At 42.4% G+C, this 19,297-nt stretch overlaps 1 protein-coding gene across 3 annotated transcripts in view; it reads left to right on the forward strand.

Annotated features, from left to right (window-relative positions):
* Nucleotides 1–504: 504 nt before the first annotated feature.
* FEZ2 (fasciculation and elongation protein zeta 2) overlaps nucleotides 505–19,297 on the forward strand; it is a 335,869-nt gene continuing 317,076 nt past the window's right edge. For all 3 annotated transcript variants that reach the window (XM_073627652.1, XM_073627653.1, XM_073627654.1), the window contains exon 1: nucleotides 505–1,081. In XM_073627652.1, coding sequence (XP_073483753.1) covers nucleotides 741–1,081 — 341 coding nt within the window. In that variant the 5' untranslated portion in view covers nucleotides 505–740. The remainder of the gene's footprint in view (nucleotides 1,082–19,297) is intronic.

A 19,297-nucleotide genomic window follows, 5' to 3' on the forward strand; every position in this document is an offset into this window, starting at 1 on the left:
AAAGTCCTTGTGAATTTAATTAACCTTTTTTTTAAAATGAATTTTCTTTTTAAGGGGGTGTGGCAGGGGGCGTGTCCTATGCCTAGATACATTTGTTAGTAGATGTCCCTTATTCTCATCTCAAAATGTTGGGAGGTATGTCGATTTGTGTGAAAACAAATGATACAAATCTCATTTGGGTACAGCGTTGCATGACTGCGCAATAGTCATTCAAAATGTGACAGCACTGAAAACCTGGCCTGGGCAGGAAGGGGGTAAAAGTGCCCGGTATTGAAGTGGATAATATTAGGGATAACAATAACATTCTCCAGTGTGAGCCATGGGTAACTGTACCGTGTTTCTGTGCTCGTTATGTATAGTTAAGGTACATGAAAACACAGTCACATCTAGGACACAGATTTCACTCCACTTTCATGTGATAATCCAGACGTAGGTCGGGAAAAACAGGTGACGTCACTCTGCCAGAAACTAAAATGGACAACTGCAGCAAAGTTTATGGAAGTCACGTGGTTTGAGCTCCTCCCACATTCCCCTTCATTCAAGCCTGGGAAGCTCTCACGGTCCTAGTGTAAACACGTCTAGAGAGTTCCCTACTTTCACTAGAGTGACAGTCAGGGAGCGGACACCGCCTCCCCCTGTACACTACGTGTACTCACAGTGCATACTTCTAGAAGCAAGAGGGGGAGAGGTAGAGAACCGGGGAGCGTCTGCTTCCCCCTCTCCCAACACGGGACCCTGACATGGCGGCACCGCTAGCCCAGTTCGATGAGGATTGGCAGGATTTCTATGAGTTCCGTCCCCCGTCCAGCTCTGGGGAGGCCAACAACAGCCTGGACAAGGTGAACTCCAACCCTGCCAGTAGCAAGCCATGCAACCAGGGAGGCCTGAGTACCCTGGAGGACCTGGCGGAGCTGGACAACAGCTTCACTGTGGACATCATAGGAGACTTTAAGTCCATGGAGGACCTGGTCAATGACTTCGATGAGAAGCTCACTGTTTGTTTCCGCAACTACAGCACCGACACCGGGAACATCGCCCCCGTCAGGCCCATCACTGAGGAGGGCATCATGAAGGATGACGAGTGAGTGTGTTCTGCCTGTGTCATGTTCTATCATTGATTGCACAATCCAGGTAGTCCGGCTGTGTCTCAGCACTGTGCACTTCAACTTCACACCAGTGCGTTGTGGCAGCGCAAAATTGTGTGCTTTCCCACAATACACAAAAACACTCTGTCACTGTGCAAATGTACCATGGTGCTATTCATTCTTACGCTACGTCTTGCAAATGCGCGCAGTGCCATGCGTTCTTGGTGCAGTGCAATTTTTAAACTGGGCTGGTCGAAATGTGCAATAAAAGGCGTGAGCTTGGTCGCACCTCTGTGGTGTGAACAGAGCCTAATTCACTGCACTTAACATATCTGACAGTTTTTGATTTGCATGCCTTTTTTTTTTTTTTTTGAACTTCGGAGAATATGTGCAGGTACTCAACCAGCACCTACCCCCCCCCCCCCCTCAAGGAGGGGAGCACGTCAGGAGATGGTGGGTGTGACCAAACTGCACTAACAGTAGGGCATTGTCAATGCAGAGTTCTACCCGAAAGTGGAACTTCCACTTTTACACCTCCTCCCCCCTCCGGTGCCACATTTGGCACCTTTTTTCAGGGAGGGACGGGGGCCTGTTTTTGGGGCCGTGGCCCCATCTACAGGAAGTTAGGCCCCCAGCCACTGGACCAATTAGAAAGCACAGCGTGCTTCGCTCATGCTCAGTAGGGAATAAGCTGAGAAGCCGAAAGGCTTCACTGCCGGGTTCCCTTACCAGAAATGGTGGCGGCAGCCCCTGGGAATCTATCGGCTGGGGTGCCAACATTGCAGGCTCCCTGGACAGGTAAGTGTCCATGTATTAAAAGTCAGCAGCTGCAGTATTTGTAGCTGCTGACTTTTAAACAAACGGCATAGTGTTTGTGCTGTCTAATATGTCCCTTTCTATGCTGTAAAAAACCTGGTTCATCCTGCCTGTTCCTGTGTAAACCACAATAATCATGGCTGCTGATCCATGATACTGTGGTCAGTTTATGTGCCTCCATTATCCCGCAGTTTCTAATCTCTCCCGCTGCCTGTCAGCTCCTGTGTGTGAGTGATCTCCTGCCGCTATTAGTAGCTGCCAGTAAAGTCAGAGTAGGATTACTGTCAGCCCCTCTGTTATACCAAGATATGCTACAAAGTGTAAATGTTTGTTTAAAATTATGCAGATAAATACCTTCTTTCAGAGAAGGGGAAAAACAGCAGTGCACTAAGCATGAATAGGTATGCCGGGGGTGAGATGTCAGGACAAGTCTGCTCTTTGGAAGAGAGCAGGCTGAGTTCCCAGCACAGCTAGAGAACCAACCACGCTGAGCTCTCATGCTTGATGTGGTCAGTTTTTAATAGGAAAACAGAGGAATCGGCAGGAACACAAGGGATTTCACATAAAGGAAGCAATACAAAGAAAACAGGATACCTTTTCATACAAGTACAGCAGGCACATATTGGGAATATGAAATGTTGGGTTTACAGTGGGGAAACTTTTTTTTTTTTGATCCCATGCAGGTTTTGTAAGTTTGCCCACTACTTACAACGAAATGAAGGGTCTATAATTTTTATCATAGGTGGATTTTAAATGATGGGGAGAGAATATCAACCAAAAATCCAGAAAAAACACATGCTACAAATGTTATAAATTGAGTTGCAGTTCAGTGAGTAAAATAAGTATTTGATCCCCAAGCAAAACATGACTTATTACTTGGTGGAGAAACCCTTGTTTGGCAAGCATAGAGGTAAGACATTTCTTGTACTTGTTTACCAGGTTTGCATACAGCTCAGGAGGGATTTTGGTCCTCTCTTCTTTACAGATCTTCTCTAAATCCTTGAGGTTCCTTGGCTGTCGCTTAGCAACTCGAAGTTTCAGCTCCCTCCATAAATTTTCTAAAGGCTTAGGGTCGGTTCACACTGGGGCGACTTGGGATCCGACTTGTACGCCCTCAAGTCGCCCCAAGTCGCCCCAAGTCGCTTTGCATTTAGGTTAACATGGTAGGCAATGGGAGCGTCTTAATTGACACTACTGAAGTCGCTCCGACTTCAGAAAAGACTCCTGTACTACTTCTATCCGACTTGTAGGCGACTTGTACCCATTCAACTCAATGTAAGTCGCCTGCAAGTCGGATCTCTCTGTAAAGTCAAGCGACTTTGCAGAGAAAACCCCTCCCTCCCCCCCTCCCTCCCAGAGAGGTGATTGGCCACAGGCGAAGTCGCCTGTCATGGAGGCGACTTCAAGTCGCCTCGTAATTTGCTGAAGTCGCGCTAAAGTCGCGCTGAAGCCGCGTTGAAGTCGCGGTACAAAGTCGCGCTAAAGTCGTGTTGCCCATGTGTGAACCGACCCTTAAGGTCTGGATACTGGCTAGGCCACTTCACGACCTTAACCACTTGCCAACCAGCCGTCATTATACTGTGGCAGGTTGGCACGATTCCATTAACCACTTAACAACCAGCCCATAGCCAAATGACGGCTACAGGGCGATTGTTTAACTCTGGGAGGACGTCCAGGGACGTCCTCCCAGAATTCTGCTCTCGCGCGCCCCCTAGGGCGCGCACTCGAGAGCATCCGGGTCCAGAGGACCCGGCGCATCACAGATCCCGGTAAATGGCTGCTGATTGCGGCCGTTTACCATGTGATCGCGCCGTCAAATGACGGCGCGATCACATGTAAACAAACCGGCGTCATCTGATGACGCCAGTTCCTCTCCTCCCCTCTGTGTACCGATCGGTACGCTGTGAGCGGAGAGGGGGATGGATGGATGGCTGCAGCGTTGTGGGCTGCATGTGTAGTGCCCACAGCGCTGCACAGAGACATCCATCCATGCTCAGCCATCCCCACTACTCTGCATGCCCTGCAATGCTCTGCAATGCCCTCTGCAATGCCCCACAGTACTCTGGTATGCCCCACAGTACTCTGGTATGCCCCACAGTACTCTGGTATGCCCCACAATACTCTGCCATACCCTGCAATACTCTGCCATACCCTGCAATACTCTGCCATACCCTGCAATACTCTGCCATACCCTGCAATACCCCTGCAATACTCTGCCATACCCTGCAATACCCCTGCCATACCCTGCCATACCCCGCAATACTCTGCCATACCCCGCAATACTCTGCCATACCCCGCAATACTCTGCCATACCCCGCAATACTCTGCCATACCCCGCAATACTCTGCCATACCCCGCCATACTCTGCCATACCCTGCAATACCCCTGCAATACCCCTGCAATACTCTGCCATACCCTGCAATACCCCTGCCATACTCTGCCATACCCTGCAATACCCCGCCATACTCTGCCATACCCTGCCATACCCCGCAATACTTTGCCATACCCCGCAATACCCAGCCATACTCTGCAATACTCAGTGATACCCAGCCATACTCTGCAATACTCAGTGATACCCAGATAAAAAAAAAAGCGTTTTAACATTATATATAATGTTATATATCTGCTATATATATTATATATCTGTTATATATATATTGCCATGCTCTGCAATACCCCGCAAAAATCTGCAATACTCTGCCATAACCCGCAATACTCTGCAATAATCTGCCATACCCCGCAATACTCTGCCATACCCTGCAATACCCCTGCAATACTCTGCCATACCCAGTCATACCCCGCAATACTCTGCAATAACCCGCAATACTCTGCAATAACCCGCAATACCCCGCAGTACTCTGCAATAACCCGCAGTACTCTGCAATAACCCGCAGTACTCTGCAATACCCCGCAGTACTCTGCAATACCCCGCAGTACTCTGCAATACCCCGCAGTACTCTGCAATACCCCGCAGTACTCTGCAATACCCCGCAATACTCTGCAATACCCCGCAGTACACTGCAATACCCCGCAGTACACTGCAATACCCCGCAGTACACTGCAATACCCCGCAGTACACTGCAATACCCCGCAATACTCTGCAATACCCCGCAGTACTCTGCAATACCCCACAATACTCTGCAATACCCCGCAGTACTCTGCAATACCCCGCAATACTCTGCCATACCCAGCCATACCCTGCCATACTCGGCGATACCCTGCCATACCCTGCAATACCCCGCCATACCCTGCAATACTCAGCCATACCCCGCCATACCCTGCAATACTCAGCCATACCCTGCCATGCTGAGCCATACTCAGCCATACCCTGCCATGCTGAGCCATACTCAGCCATACCCTGCCATGCTGAGCCATACTCAGCCATACCCTGCCATGCTGAGCCATACTCAGCCATACCCTGCCATGCTGAGCCATACTCAGCCATACCCTGCCATGCTGAGCCATACCCTGCCATGCTGAGCCATACTCAGCCATACCCTGCCATGCTGAGCCATACTCAGCCATACCCTGCCATGCTGAGCCATACTCAGCCATACCCTGCCATGCTGAGCCATACTCAGCCATACCCTGCCATGCTGAGCCATACTCAGCCATACCCTGCCATGCTGAGCCATACTCAGCCATACCCTGCCATGCTGAGCCATACTCAGCCATACCCTGCCATGCTGAGCCATACTCAGCCATACCCTGCCATGCTGAGCCATACTCAGCCATACCCTGCCATGCTGAGCCATACTCAGCCATACCCTGCCATGCTGAGCCATACTCGGCTGTACTCGGCCTCTGTATGTGGCCAGGCTGTGGAAGTCTCACACATGTGGTATCGCCGTACTCAGGAGGAGTAGGAGAATCTATTTTGGGGTGTCATTTTTGGTATGTACATGCTATGTGTTAGAAACATTGTATAAATGAACAACTTTGTGTTAAAAAAAAAAAAGCGTTTAACGTTATATATAATGTTATATATCTGCAATACTCAGTGATACCCAGCCATACTCTGCAATACTCAGTGATACACAGCCATACTCTGCAATACTCAGTGATACCCAGCCATACTCTGCCATACCCTGCCATACCCAGCCATGCTCTGCAATACCCCGCAAAAATCTGCAATACTCTGCCATAAGCCGCAATACTCTGCAATACCCAGGCATACTCTGCAATACTCTGCCATACCCAGTCATACTCTGCCATGCCCGGCCATGCTCTGCCATGCCCGGCCATGCTCTGCCATGCCCGGCCATGCTCTGCCATGCCCGGCCATGCTCTGCCATGCTCTGCCATGCCCGGCCATGCCCGGCCATGCCCGGCCATACCCGGCCATGCTCGGCCATACCCGGCCATGCTCAGCCATACCCAGCCTCTGTATGTGGCCAGGCTGTGGAAGTCTCACACATGTGGTATCGCCGTACTCAGGAGGAGTAGGAGAATCTATTTTGGGGTGTCATTTTTGATATGTACATGCTATGTGTTAAAAATATTGTATAAATGAACAACTTTGTGTTAAAAAAAAAAAAGCGTTTTAACCACTTCCGGCCTTCCGTCATACGACGTCCTTGACTTTGTGCGGGGATATCTGAATGATGGGTGCAGCTACAGGCATCATTCAGATATCATCTTTTTCAGCCGGCGATTCCCTACACCATAGGAATGATCATAGCAGCTGTTACACTGCTTGATCATTCTTACGGGAGGCGAGAGGGGACATCCCCCCCTCCCGCCGCCCTCCGGTGCTTCTACCGACTCACCTCTACGATCGAAGCCAGGATCCTTTTTTTTTTTTTTTTTTTTTTTTTTTTTTTTTAATTTCAGGCACAGCCTAGAGGTGAGATTTGGGGTCTTATTGACCCCATATCTCACTGTAAAGAGGACCTGTCATGCCATATTCCTATTAGAAGGGATGTTTACATTCCTTGTAATAGGAATAAAAGTGATCAAAAATTTTTTTTTTTGGAAAAAAGTGTCAAACTAAAATAAATAAAGTAAAATGAACAATAAAATAAAAATAAATTTTTTTTTAAAGCGCCCCTGTCCGTGTGCTCGCATGCAGAAGCGAATGCAAAGGTAAGTCCCGCCCACATATGAAAACGGTGTTCAAACCACACATGTGAGGTATCACTGCGATCGGTAGAGCGAGAGCAATAATTTTGGCCCTAGACCTCCTCTGTAAAGCGTCGCCTATGGGGATTTTTAAGTGGCGAAGTTTGGCGCCATTCCACAAGCTTGTGCAATTTTGAAAGGTGACATGTTAAGTATCTATTTACTCGGCGTAACTTCATCTTTCATATTATGCAAAAACATTGGGCTAACCTTACTGTTTTGTTTTTTTTTTTTAAAGCAAAAAACATTTTTTTTCCAAAAAAAATGCGTTTGAAAAATTGCTGCGCAAATATCGTGCGAGATAAAAAGTTGCAATGACCGCTATTGTATTCTCTAGGGTCTTTGCTAAAAAAACATATATAATGTTTTGGGGTTCTATGTAATTTTCTAGCAAATAAATGATGATTTTTACATGTAGGAGAGAAATGTCAGAATTGGCATGGGTGCTCCAGAATGCCTGAAGGTGCTCCCCTGCATGTTGGGCCTCTGTATGTGGCCACGCTGTGTAAAAGTCTCACACATGTGGTATCGCCATACTCAGGAGTAATAGCAGAATGTGTTTTGGGGTGTAATTTGTGGTATGCATATGCTGTGTGTGAGAAATAACCTGCTAATATGACAATTTTGTGAAAAAAAAAAAAACTTGATTTTGCAAAGAATTGTGGGAAAAAATGACAACTTCAAAAAACTCACCATGCATCTTTCTAAATACATTGGAATGTCTTCTTTCCAAAAAGGGGTAATTTGGGGGGTATTTGTACTTTTCTGGCATGTTAGGGTCTCAAGAAATGAGATAGGCCGTCAGTACTTCAGGTGTGATAAATTTTCAGATATTGGCACCATAGCTTGTGGACGCTATAACTTTCACAAAGACCAAATAATATACACTAATTTGGGTTATTTTTACCAAAGATATGTAGCGGTATAAATTTTGGCCAAAATATATGAAGAAAAATTACTAATTTTCAAAATTTTATAACAGAAACGAAGAAAAATTAATTTTTTTACAGATTTTTCGGTCTTTTTTCTTTTATAGCGCAAAAAATAAAGAACCCAGCGGTGATTAAATACCACCAAAAGAAAGCTCTATTTGTGACAAAAAATTCATATAGATACAGTGTTGCATGACTAATTGTCATTCAAAATGTGAGAGCACCAAAAGCTGAAAATTGGTCTGGTTATTAAGGGGGTTTAAGTGCCCAGTGGTCAAGTGGTTAACTGTCGTAGCTGTACGTCGGCTCCTTTTAAGCGGCATAGCAGGAGCGGGGGTGCCGATGCTTGTGGTGCGCCAGAGAGGCAGAACAGGGACGTGTGTGTGCGCTATCACACAAATCCCTGTTCTGTGAGGAGAGGCAGATTGTTTCCAAAACATTGCGCTTGAAAGACCGCTGCGTAAATGCAGTTTGACATAAAATAGTGCAACAACTGCCATTTCATTCTCTAGGGTCTCTGCTAAAAAAAAAAAAAAAAAAAAGGAAATGTAATGTTTGGGGATTCCAAGTAATTTTCTAGCAAAAAATACTGATTTTAACTTGTAAGCAACGAGTGTCAGAAAAAGGTTTAGTAAGCGGAACTTCGGTCATTTTTTTTTTCAACTTTCCATCTATTAAATCTTCTGCCCTTGTTGTTTTAACTTTGGATAGTAAAACATTTTTTTTCTGCCAGTAAATAACTCATACAGCCCACTTCCTGTTTCTTGTCTAGTAAAAAGCCTAGGCTTATGACATCATGCACAGCTCTCTTTCTCACTCCGTTTGCCAGGAAGGGAGGGGGGTAAGTCATAAGAGCGCCAGTGAGAGCTGGGGGTGTGCCTCTGTGTAAATCCAGGAAGTGAACAGGCAGCAGCTGCAGCTGCCCACAATTAAAATGGTTGCAGTCAAACTCCGTGGAGGGAGATTTCTACAGCATATTTGGCAAGTACAGAATTACAGTATGTATAAATTATGCAAAGTGGTTGGAGGGAAGCTTCAGAATGGCAAAGATGTTTTTATTCCAAATTATGTGAGCAGACTGCAGTTCCTCTTTAAGTGGTTAAACTGACCTAATTTATAGACCGAAGTTCATTCCTTTGATCTAAAAGAACTACATTTTACAATGTTTCTCCTTTATGTCCGCCTAAGCAATGCTGTGATAAAACTTGTCAGGCTGCCTGGATTTTTTTTTTGGTCAGCTGTCAGAAGTGAGCAGAGAACTCTCTGCACCTGTTACATAGAATCAGGAAAACGCTATTTTAAGATCATAGAATCTCAATCTCTATTCTTTCTCATTCAAGTTTTTTATTATCATCATTGAAAAAATAGTACAGTATAATCAGCATAACAAAAAATCAGTACAATATATTTCACAGCGAATTCAAAATATGTGATCACAGTCTATTGGTTGTCTTATTACTGTGGAGAACAGCACTAACAATATAAAGAAACAAAATATAAGTAATATAATGTAAACTCTTAACTTTGACTATATCCATTCAATTTCAAATTGTACACCTGCTTATTGTAAGATATATTGAAACCTCACTCCCCCTTCGACACCCCAAAGGGGATCACACTGTGTCCAAGGAGGGGTGAGGATTCTCCCTCTCATTATCCATTTTTTCTCTTATAAACTTTTATTTGAGAGAAGAGAGGAGATATTATTAACAGTCTGTTATATCCAGCTCAAAGATTATTATGGAATTTATCAGGGGTACAATATAATGTTCCCATTATAATAGATCAAAAATAGACATTCTGACCCTAGCATGAAAAATTAGTATATAAACCTGAAAATTTCTATGTAACTTTAAGGAATTATACTGTTCCTAAAACATAAAAAGAAGATATTTAAAGGAAAAAGACTAGGGGAGAAGAAAGAAGATAAAGAAATCGTACAGAAAAAGAGTATAGAATGCCTGTCTTTCCGATGTGAAACTCAAAAATCAGCGATTGGTGTTGCTACCTATGTCCGGTATCAGAGAAATTCCCATAAACCGAGCCCAGGGTTCCCAAGTGGCTTCAAATTGTGTGGCCTTGTCCAATAAGGAACTAACCATTTTTTCTTGTTCCATTATCCATGAAATCTTCCTTTTCATGGACAATAGAGATACCGAAGACTTCTTCCATGCTTTGGCAATAGTCAATTTGGCTCCTGTCAATATAAACAGAATCAATTTACGGGTGATTTTAGAGACATGCGGCAAGACTCCATTCAGCAAGGCAATCGCTGGTGTTTGAGAGATAGCACAACCTGTAACCTTTCGTATGATGTGGAAGACCCTATTCCAAAATCCTCGGATTCTGGGACATTGCCACCATATGTGAATCATAGAACCTATTCCCTGACAGCCTCTAAAGCATAAGGGTGAAGTGGAAGGGAACATTGCTGCCAATCTTGTGGGAACCAAGTACCATCTCGTGAATATTTTAACATTAGCTTTGATGAGTGAAGTATTATATAAACCTTTGATCGAATGAGAATAGTTCTCATACCAGTCTTCCAGATCCCATTCAGTCTGAAGGTCTTTCTCCCAGGCCAACATGTATGGTAATTTTACGGAATTGGAAGCAAGTGAAGCATAGATCACAGAAATCCCTCCCTTCCGCTCCGTGGCTTGTGCACACCAACCTTCATATGCTGTAAATCTTGGAGGATTAGGTTTAGTTTTCCATAAAGAGTGAACAAAGCTTGAGATCTGGTAAAATCTAGACTTTTCTGTAGAGGGAAGATCTAGTTCATCTATAAAATGTTTAAGCCTGGGCCTGTGCAAGAAAAAAATTGACCAATGCGGTACACACCCTTGTCCCTCCACCACTTGAAGGCCTCAACATCCATGCCATGTTGGAATAGAGGATTTTGGAACAGATGAGCTAATGGTTGTATTTCCAAAACCAGGGAAGGAAACTTCCTAAGGGAATCCCACAAAGAAAGGGATTGTGAAAGGGTTGGTGACAGTATTGGAGGCCTGTTCCTGGGAGGACACCATAGTAAATATTCCATGGAGAATGTAGGAGCTGCTTGGCTTTCTATTAATATCCAATCTGGTTGCTCAGTTTTAAGGTATATAACGGACAATTGTGCTAATTGGGCTGCTTGATATTACCATAGGAGGTTTGGAAAACCCAATCCACCTTGCTTAGGGAGATTAAATAAGCTACGGTTTTATAGACGTGAACCTTTCTTGTTCCAAATAAATTTATTAAGTTTACCTTGAAATGTTTTTAGATGGTCCCTTCCAATCGGGATAGGAAGGGATCGAAACAAATACAAAAGTCTAGGCAATAAGGTCATCTTGACCGAATTAATTCTACCAATCCAGGCAATATTGTGTGACTCCCAAGTCTTGAGATCAGCCTCAAGTTTTCGATACATTGGGGGGTAATTTGCTTGATACAGATTCTCAATCTTGGGAGTTATATTAATTCCCAAATATTTAATTGATGAATTATTTCAGCTAAATTCATATGTTTCCTGTAATTGGGAGACCATAGAGCTTGGGAGGGATACATTGAGAGCCTGAGATTTAGACATATTCACTCTTAGTCCTGAAATTGACGCAAATTCATTGAGCAATGAACATATCTCGTGTAAAGAGGAAATTGGGGAGGATAAAAATAGCAGAAGATCATCAGCGAACAGGGCGCATTTATGATTGTTTTGGCCACACTGAATCCCCCTGATATTTGGATTATTACAAATGGCTATTGCCAAGGTTTCAATCATTATAGCAAATATCAGGGGTGAGAGGGGGCAGCCCTGTCGTGTGCCCCTGTCAATCCTAATTGGGTCAGAGAAAATTCCCTGAAGTCTGACTCTGGCTACTGGTGTTGAATATAAGGCTTCCAAGATTCCTAAAATATTTGGTCCAAATCCCCATCTTCTAAGGACTGCAAAAAGATATGACCATGAAACTGAATCAAATGCCTTCTGGAGGTCCAGCGATAGTAGCATTCCTTCTTGTTTTTGACCTCCATCCCATTCTGATTGCATTATTGATATAAGATCAACCTTCCTTCGCACTTGATCGGGAACCTGTCTACCAGGGATGAACCCCACCTGATCTTTATCAATATATAGTCCTATAAATGAAGCCAATCGGTTAGCTAATATTTTGGTCAATATTTTAAGATCATTATTAATTAGAGAGAGAGGTCTATAATTCTCTATTTGGCTGGTGTCTTTATCTGGTTTTGGGATTACAGAAATATATGCTATATTGAGTTGATTACCTATCCCAGTGTCCTTAGTCATGGAGTTGAAGAATCTAGTGAGGTAGGGGGTTAGAAGATCAGAAAAAGTTTTATAATAAGGGGTAGAGAAGCCATCAGGCCCTGGTGCTGTAGCACCCTTCAAGGCTTTTATAACTTCTGACACCTCCTCAATGGATATGGGAGCATCCATTTCTGCTTTATGAGTAGTAGTTAGTTTTGGAAGATGTAAGTTGTCTAGGAACTCGTCTATTTTAGTGGGGTTAGAATTTATCTCTGCCTTATATAACTCAGCATAAAAGTCCTGGAATCCCTTCATTATGCGCTGTGAATTTAGGGTAAAGGTACCATCCGCCTGTTTAATTTTAGGAAGAGCGTGTGAACGAAGCCTAGGAGACAATTTATGTGCTAGCATAGTTCCTATTTTGTCTTTTGGTCTGGTAAAACTTGGCCCCAGACCATCTGATAGATTTATCCTCCTTTGTTGTGTGAGCCAAATTCAGGGCCGTCCAAGCCGCGTCTAGCTTGGAAATAGGAACATTGGAGGGATCTCTTTTATGATGTTTACTTAGATTAATAAAATCACTCTCCAATCTCTCTTTTTCTGACACACTCTCTCTCTCTTTCGTCTCGCTGAAATTTGTATTCGTTTACCTCTAATGGTCACCTTGTGAGCCGCCCATAGAGTTTCTGCAGAAATATCACCCACATCATTAAAGCAAAAGTATTCCTGCAGAGCCTCCTGTATTTCAGAAACTATAATGGGGTCCTGCAACATAGATTGATTAAGAGTCCAATGAGAACCCTGTTGTCCATAATTATCTCTTCTTACTGTTAATAGAACCATGGAATGGTCTGACCAAGCTACGTCTAAGATAGAGGATGTAATGGCCAATGGAATATGATGTATAAAGACAAGGATGTGATCTATACGCGAATAAGACTGGTGTGGATTTGAGTAGTGAGTAAAATCTCGTATGTTTGGATTTAGTTCCCTCCAAATGTCAGTTAAACCTGATTGAAAAATAATTCGCGCTATTTGTAAACTAGCTCTGCTGGGTCTAACTGATTGTGCTTTAAGTGGATTAGATTTATCCACACCAGTATCAAAGGCTGTATTAGAATCACCTTCCATAAGTGGGCCAAGGGTCTTAAACAATTGTCTGAAGAACTGTGTTTTGTCCTTTATTAGGAGCATAGTAAGAAATGAAAGTATATAACTTATCAATCGTACCTTTAACCAATAAAAACCTTCCTTCCGGGTCCCTGTGTTCCATTTTAAAATTAAATTTACATTGTTTAGAAAAAATAATTGCTACTCCCTTCGTTTTGTTTTCAGCATTAGCCAAATAAAATACTGGGAAGTGTGCATGTAAAAATGAGGGAGTGTACCGCAGTGGAAAATTAGTCTCCTGTAGGAGAACTACATCAATGTGACGAGCACGGTAGACCTGAAAGGCCTTTCGTCTCTTGACTGGGGAATTCAACCCCTGAGTATTATGGGAGGTAATACGTAGGGGGGAAGAAGTAGCATTACTACCAGCCATGGATCAAAAAGAAAATAACGCTGACCAATCCACAGTCATCTACCCCATTCCATGTGGTAGAAAAAGCAGAGAAGAAAAAATTGTTTACTATTATTGGGATTAACATTTCTAAATACACCTTATAAGGAAATCTCATCGGCAGACAGGCTAGAAGAAAAAAGAGGTTAGAAGAAAAGAAAAAAAAAAGAATAGGCATAAAGAGACATCATGGATATATAAAGCACCGAAAGGCCATAACCAGCCTCCCCTCATTCAGAACAAAAATATTTAAACAGCCCATAAAAAGGGCTAGAAACCTACCACACAAAGCAGCAAATAACTGGTTTGAGTAGTAGGCACAATGCATCAGCACCGGCCAGTGACAGCATATGAAAAAATTATAAAATATTCAAAGTACAGGACCCGCTAACAGGAACCCCCTTTTGAGATAGCAATCCAAACTATCTAGCTAGAGTAAAAATTGAGAAGGGAAAAAAAACCCAAAAAACTATGAGTCCAAACTGACTAGATTTCAGTGTAAGTGGTAAAGTCTTTGACTCAGATAAACTATACAAAAACCACTGAACTATATTCCTTTAATAGTCTTTTTTAGCAAGAACCAAGTCAGTCTAGGTTCGATATTTATGAACAAAAAAAAAAAAAAAAAAAAAAAAAAAAGTTTTTCTTTTTCCTTTTTTTTTTTTTTTTCTCCTTTCTTTTCCATCTGAGGAACATGGCAAGAAAAGAAAAAATAAAAATTAGAAATTTTCACACAGAAGAGTTATGAGACTCCTCATCAGGGTGGGATGTTATCCTTGACTTTCCTGTATTTAGCTTTATTCCAATGTGAAGGAGGTGGGCTTGTAGGGGATTGACGTTTAGCTGAACCCTGTTGTGTGGGTGCTGTTTCCATGTCAGATTCAAGTGTAATGAGCTTCAAGTCCAACAGCAGACGTTCACCCTCTGGAAAGCTATGAAATGTATGTTGTTTGCCTTTGTAAATAAATTTCAGGGCAAACGGAAAGGCCCAACGATATTTTATGTCTTTCTTGGTGAGTGCTGCCAAGAGGGGTTTCAATGACCGCCTCTTTTGTATGGTGTAGGGGGAAATATCGGCAAATATTTGGATGTCTGACCCTTGATACTGAATCTGTTCCTGTTGACGAGATCTCTTCATCACTTCTTCTTTGATAGAATAAAAATTTGTTTTTACTACAATGTCTCTTGGGGATCCATCCTTCCTCAGAGGGCCAAGGGACCTGTGTGCCCTATCCAGTTCTAATTTATGAGCTGGAACTGAAGGGATCAAGGATTTGATAATATCTTGAACTGCCGTTTGTACATCAGAAATTGATTCTGGTAGTCCTCTGATCCGAAAATTATCCCTCCTCGAACGGTTCTCAAGGTCGTCAATACGAGTCTGAGCAGTGTCAAGCTGTTCTTGCAAAAACTGCAAATGGTCAGTATTCTGGGTTGTCTTGGAGATAGTGACATCTAGCTTGTGTTCTATATGTTCAATTCTTTTTCCCAGGGACTGGAAATCTGCCCTTATTTCCCCTGTAATTCTGTCAGCGTTTTGGGTTAGTCCTTTGTCTAGCAATTCAGAGATTCTAGCAAATAATTCAGTCACATTAAAAGTTACCTCAGGAGTCTGCACTGTTTGTACAGTTAGAGTCAGGGTAAATAGGGTTAGCATCCAGCGAGTGCATTTCCATAAGTCCCACAGAACGTTCTATCAAAGTTACTGCAGTTTCAGGAGATGACATGTTAAGAGAAGGAACTAATCCTGATAATTGTGGAACATATGAGAGAGTCGCAGGGTTAACAATTTGTCTGCCTACTGTGGATACCTCAGCTCCTGACTGAACTGTTATCTGAGGTACTCCCACCATTTGTGGAGAATGACTGCTTTTCAAAGGACTCTAAGATAAGATGCAGGGCTTTTTCTTCTTATCTTATCTATATAGAAAGGTGCCCTGGGGTCTCCTCAATCTGTTCCAGTTATTTTTAGGAACTCCTGAAAGCAGTTACCTGCCTTTTATTTCTGCTGTATGGCCGGCTCTGTGCGGAGCTCCGGTCCTACACTGCCATCTTCAGAGCCTCCGCGCATGCACCCCCTCAATCTCTATTCTTTAACCGGTTCTGTCTTTATGGGGGCAGAATGGCTCCCCTGCACGAAACCCCGTACCTGTACGGGGGTTTCCTTTAAGAGCCACCAGAGGGCATGAGCGTCCGCAGCACGGCGGGGGTCCCGATGCGTGTGGCTGGCAGCGACCGCCGGCCACGCGCGCTCATGAACGCCAGCACAGGGATTTGTGTGTGTGTGTACACACAAATCCCTGTGCTGTCAGGGAAGAGGAAACATGTCGTTTGTTCCTACTATGTAGGAACAGAGATATGTCTCCTCACCTACTCAATCCAATCCCCATACAGTTTGAACACACTGAGGAAACACACATTTAACCCCTTGATCGCCCCCTAGTGTTAACCCCTTCCCTAGTGACATTTACACAGTAATCAGTGCATTTTTATAGCACTGATCAATGTATAATTGTCAGTGGTCCCAAAAATGTGTTAAGCGTCCCATCTGTCCATCGTCGCAATACTGCTAAAAATTGCAGATCACCGCCATTACTAGTAAAAAAAAAAAAAAAAAAAAAAAAATAATAAAAATGCCATAAATCTTTCCTATAGTTTGTAGAAGTTATAACATTTGCACAAACCAATCAATATACGCTTATTGCAATTTATTTATTTTTTACCAAAAATATATAGAAGAATATATATTGGCCTAAACTGATGAAGAAATTTTGTTTTTTAAAAATGTTTTTGGGGATATTTATTATAGCAAAAAGTAAAAAAAAAAGTGTGTGTATGTATGTGTGTATGTATATTTTATTTATTTCAGGTACTTGTATAGCGCCGTCAATTTACGCAGCGCTTTACATATACATTGTACATTCACATCAGTCCCTACCCTCAAGGAGCTTACAATCTAAGGTGTGTATATATATATATATATATATATATATATATATATATATATATATATATATATATATATATATATATATATATATATAATATAATTTTTTTTTTTTTTTTTTTTTTGTCTATAGCGCAAAAAATAAAAACCACAGTGGTGATCAAATAGCACCAAAAGAAAGCTCTATTTGTGAGGGGAAAAAAAGACGCAAATTTAGTTTGGGTACAGCAATGCATGACCGCGCAATTACCAGTTAAAGCAACGGAGTGCCAAATTGTAAAGTGGTCTGGAAGGGGTGAAACCTTCCGGGACTGAAGTGGTTAATGATTAATCGTGCAGCTCTACCCTCTGGGTGATCAATGTACTATGCACATTGCAAGGATTATAACAACCTTTGTTGCAGATTCCTACCTCTGTTTGTTCCTCTGTGCCTCTGTTCTGAGTGGGTCTAATGGGAGTGGTTTCATAACTTATCAGTCAGCTGTGAAGCTGCAGAGCACTAATAAGGAAACCTGCTGGGCCTGCATCCTTTTAGACATGTTCCTATTGGAAATATCTTGCCAAAAATTACATTTTTGTTGCAGGGGATGCCCAAAATCTGACTTGTATCTTAGGCAGACTTCTGGGAAAATCGGTGAGCCTATCGCTCTAGCAGCAAATGATGTTTCTGGGGGGTGGTCAGTACACATTCTGTGTACAGAACAACTCTAGGTAGCCATATTGCAATGCATTTTCAGAAAATTACAGAGGCTGCAGATTGAAAAGGAAAGGTAATTTCTAATAACATTCAATTACAATATATTTATATTTATTATATATAATTTTTTTTTTATCCCCCATGAAAGTGAAGTTGCCCACTAGACCCCTTTCACACTGGGGCCGCCCGTGCGTACGGTGTAAAGCGCTGCTGGTTGAAAGCAGCTTTTCAGGCGCTTCAGAAGTGCTGCCCATTCATTGCAATGGGCAGGAGCATTTTGAGAGAAATTTATACAGGGCTCCCAAACCACCCAAAGATGCTGCTTGCAGGACTTTTTCTAACTTCCTGGGTGTGAAAGCACTATAGCTGCACGATTCTGGCTAAAATGAGAATCACGATTTTTTTGCTTAGAAGATGGATCACGATTCTCACGGGGTAACATCTTTCACATTGAAACAAAAAAAATTGGGCTAACTTTACTGTTTTGTTTTTTGTTTTTTTTTTTATTCATTGAAGTGTATTTTTCCTCAAAAATTGCATTTGAAAGACCGCTGGGCAAATACAGTGTGACATAAAATATGACAGCAATTGCCATTTTATTCCCTAGGGTCTCTGATAGATATATATATATATATATATATATATATATATATATATATATATATATATATATATATATATATATATATATATATATATAATGTGTATATATGTGTTTGGGGGTTCCAAGTAATTTTCTAGCAAAAAATATTGATCTTAACTTAAACAAGTGTCAGAAAAAGATTTGGACCTTAAGTGGTTAAACTTCCTGCATTTACACACAGAAGTTTGATCTAAGAAGGAAGTTATTTACAATGTTTCATGTTGTTAAATACTTGGCAGAATGCCCAGATTTTTTCTTCACACACAGAAGTTTATACCTTTTGATCTGATAAGGAAGCATTAGTTATGTTTCCTGTTAACTTGGCAGACTGCCATATATTTTCTTTTGACAGCTGAGAAAGCAGATAAAGTCTCTCCACTTGTTATATGAATGAATTGGCAAACACTGTATTGGAGATCGTCAGAGGGGTTGAATCGAGATCATGATTTTTTTAACGATTAATTGTGCAGCTCTAGAAAGCACTCATTCTAATGAATGGGAGGCAGTTTTCAGGCACTATTTCTAGTGCTAAAACACCTGAAAACTGCCTCAGTGTGAAAGGGGTCTTAAAGTAGTAATAAATCAAAAATGTAATATGTTGCAGCTAACCAAATCATTGAATGTGGTGGCTGCATTAGTTTCCTTTTTTACAGGCTGCTTTTTTTTTTTTACCTGGTGATATTGCCAGTAACACATGGCTCGACAAATACTGGTCACCATGGTGACTAGAAATTGCATTGTGGCGCCTGGACTTTGGTCAGCCTATTGTCGGGCATGAGCAATTCCTATTGCCCGAAGCCCCGGACATGCAGTTCCAGGCGCCAGGCAGCTGGTTGCTAAACAACGCGGTCAGCTAGTTCCCGGGAGGGCACCTATTAAGTGCATTGGGTGCACTCTGTATCCTTCACAGCTGATCACATTGTAAACAGTCTTGCCTAACCAGCAATTCTGACAGGTACATTTACACTGATAATCAGTGCCGATCAGTGCAGCCTCATCCGTATACATCAGTGAAGAAGAAAACTTACTGATTTGCAAAATGTTCAGCCTTTTTATGTTTGTTTAGCAAAAAATAAAAACCCAGTGGTGATTTAATACCACCAAAAGAAAGCTCTATCTGTTTAAAAAAAATGATAAAAATTTCATTTTGGGTACAGTGTTGCATGACCGCGCAATTGTCATTCAAAGTGCGACAACGCTGAAAGCTGGCCTGGGCAGGAAGGGAGTGAAAGTTCCC

The sequence above is a fragment of the Aquarana catesbeiana genome, linkage group LG04 (assembly GCF_042186555.1).
Source record: "Aquarana catesbeiana isolate 2022-GZ linkage group LG04, ASM4218655v1, whole genome shotgun sequence".
Classification (NCBI taxonomy): Eukaryota; Metazoa; Chordata; class Amphibia; order Anura; family Ranidae; genus Aquarana; species Aquarana catesbeiana.